This window comes from Aplysia californica, unplaced genomic scaffold (assembly GCF_000002075.1).
Source record: "Aplysia californica isolate F4 #8 unplaced genomic scaffold, AplCal3.0 scaffold00411, whole genome shotgun sequence".
Classification (NCBI taxonomy): Eukaryota; Metazoa; Mollusca; class Gastropoda; order Aplysiida; family Aplysiidae; genus Aplysia; species Aplysia californica.
In genome coordinates, this window is record NW_004797681.1 from 315,340 (window position 1) to 317,386 (window position 2,047).

At 40.5% G+C, this 2,047-nt stretch overlaps 1 protein-coding gene across 1 annotated transcript in view; it reads right to left on the reverse strand.

Annotated features, from left to right (window-relative positions):
• LOC101861377 overlaps positions 1-2,047 on the reverse strand; it is a gene marked incomplete in the record, with an annotated part of 53,262 nt that overhangs the window by 9,403 nt on the left and 41,812 nt on the right. The window contains 1 exon segment of the mRNA XM_013085824.2: positions 1,634-1,870. Coding sequence (XP_012941278.1) covers positions 1,634-1,870 — 237 coding nt within the window.

A 2,047-nucleotide genomic window follows, 5' to 3' on the forward strand; every position in this document is an offset into this window, starting at 1 on the left:
TTATTATTATTATTATCATTATTATCATTATTATTAATGTTGTGTGCTCAGTATTTTTTGCATGTATATTTGGGTGTTTAATAAGGCAATTATGTATGTTTGCAATTGTAATCAAAATTTCCCCATGAGGATCAATAAAGTAGAATTTATTATATTTATTTTATTCTATTTTTAGATTGCTGTTAAAACTGCCCCCCATTGTCAAGGAGAAAAAAGGTCCACTTAGACATGTGACTGTCTTACTACACAGTGTTATTATGAAGTCTTAAAAAATCGCAATGGAGTAAAATGAAAAGTGGCCATTTGTACCAGTGGTTGTCTTATACAGGTGGCTGCTAATGCAGGTTTAACTGAACTTTTGTTTGAATAAAAAGAAGGAAGTGCACACTACATATGCTGGTTAAAAAAGGACCACAAATTGTTGCACGGCAGAAAAGTGTACAGAGACTTGGCAATCATGATTCCGTCGAAACAGTCCAAACAGTCTCAGACAGCCACCCAATGTCGCGTCGAGGAGAAAAGTGGCCATCTTAGACATGTGGCCGCCTTACACAGTTTCATTAAAATGTTTCAAAAAATCGCAAGGAGTGAAATGGGAAGTGGCCATTTGTACGGATGGTTGTCTTATACAGGTAACCGTTCAAGCAGGTTTGACTGTACTTAGTACATATACAGTATTGGGTTAAAGTCGTCAAGAGCTTACCATTCTAAATATAAGTTAAAAGCGTCTTTTGCTTATGATGCCAAAATCACCCATAAGTGTCTCCACAGAAAGGGGAGACCCACAATACGCCTAATAAGTCAAGTTAGTTCCGAATGGAGGGCTTGGGTAAACTTTTACCCAATATTGTCTAACATTTCCCCTCTAGGCTATTTGAATTTGAGTACAGAGAAGCACATCCATACAATGACAGCATCAGGTGAGAGGAAAAAGTAATAAGGTGCCACTGGTAGGTCTTAATTCTGTTCTTCCTCTCTGTTCCTCCCCTCTGTGGTTTCTATCTGTCTTATACCCGGTCCTCAAAGCCGAAAGTTTCGAAAAATCGCAATTCGATATACAGCTTAATACATTTGAGGGCAGTGAGATTTTCCATCACCCTCATAGGGATACAACATTCCAGCTGAAAGATCGACATACTCAATAAAAATTTTCCCTACTCGGGAATTGAACTCGGCTCTCCTGAGCGTTTTAGTTTTAGTACGAGTTTTACGGCATTTGCAACACAATAAGGTCACATAAGCGACGAAGATTAGAGGTGTTACAAGCGAGTAACAAACACAAAAAAGAAGGAGAGATCAGGATGATAGATGTTTGATAGGAAAGAAGGAGCAAACCACACCAGATCACCCGCCCACCATATCCCGAGTGTGACAAAGAAGCGGCCAACTGCTATACCATGAAAACCAATCAATTTTTGTGTGTCTATGCGTTTCTCTTTACTCAAAACAGAACCAAAACATCTAAGGACATCCGCAATAAAACAAATCTTATATGTTAAAAAGACACACAAAGACCTCAACCTTTTGCGTATCACAAATTAATCAGTATACGGTCAAAAGCTATAAAGAAGGGCACTGACGTATCGACATTTGGTACAGAAAGAGATAAAGAAAACCAGTCAGCTCATCTCACCTGGAAGTTGACCCCAGAGATCCCATCATAGATGAGTTCATTCCTCCTCTCCTGCAGCTGCAGACAGGCAGCTATATCCAGGGATGAGCGTAAGCATTGTGGAATGTTGTTAAGTCCGAGCGCAGCTGAGAATACGCTAATGATGACGTGCAGCACAGAGGGGTCCTGAGCGATCATGTCGCGTGTTATGACCTCTCCTTTGGTACACACTCCTGGGTAACGTCTAATGTGTGGGATCTGAGGGGGTCAGAGTTTGGTAAAGTCGGAGTCTGGTAAAGTCAAAGTTTGGTAAGAATTTTATGGTGCTAACATATATGGTCATATGAGCGTGCGGGAAGGACTCAAGTTGGTTGGGAGGCGAGAGTTCATCATATGCCAGAGAGAGAGAGAGAGAGAGAGAGAGAGAGAGAGAGA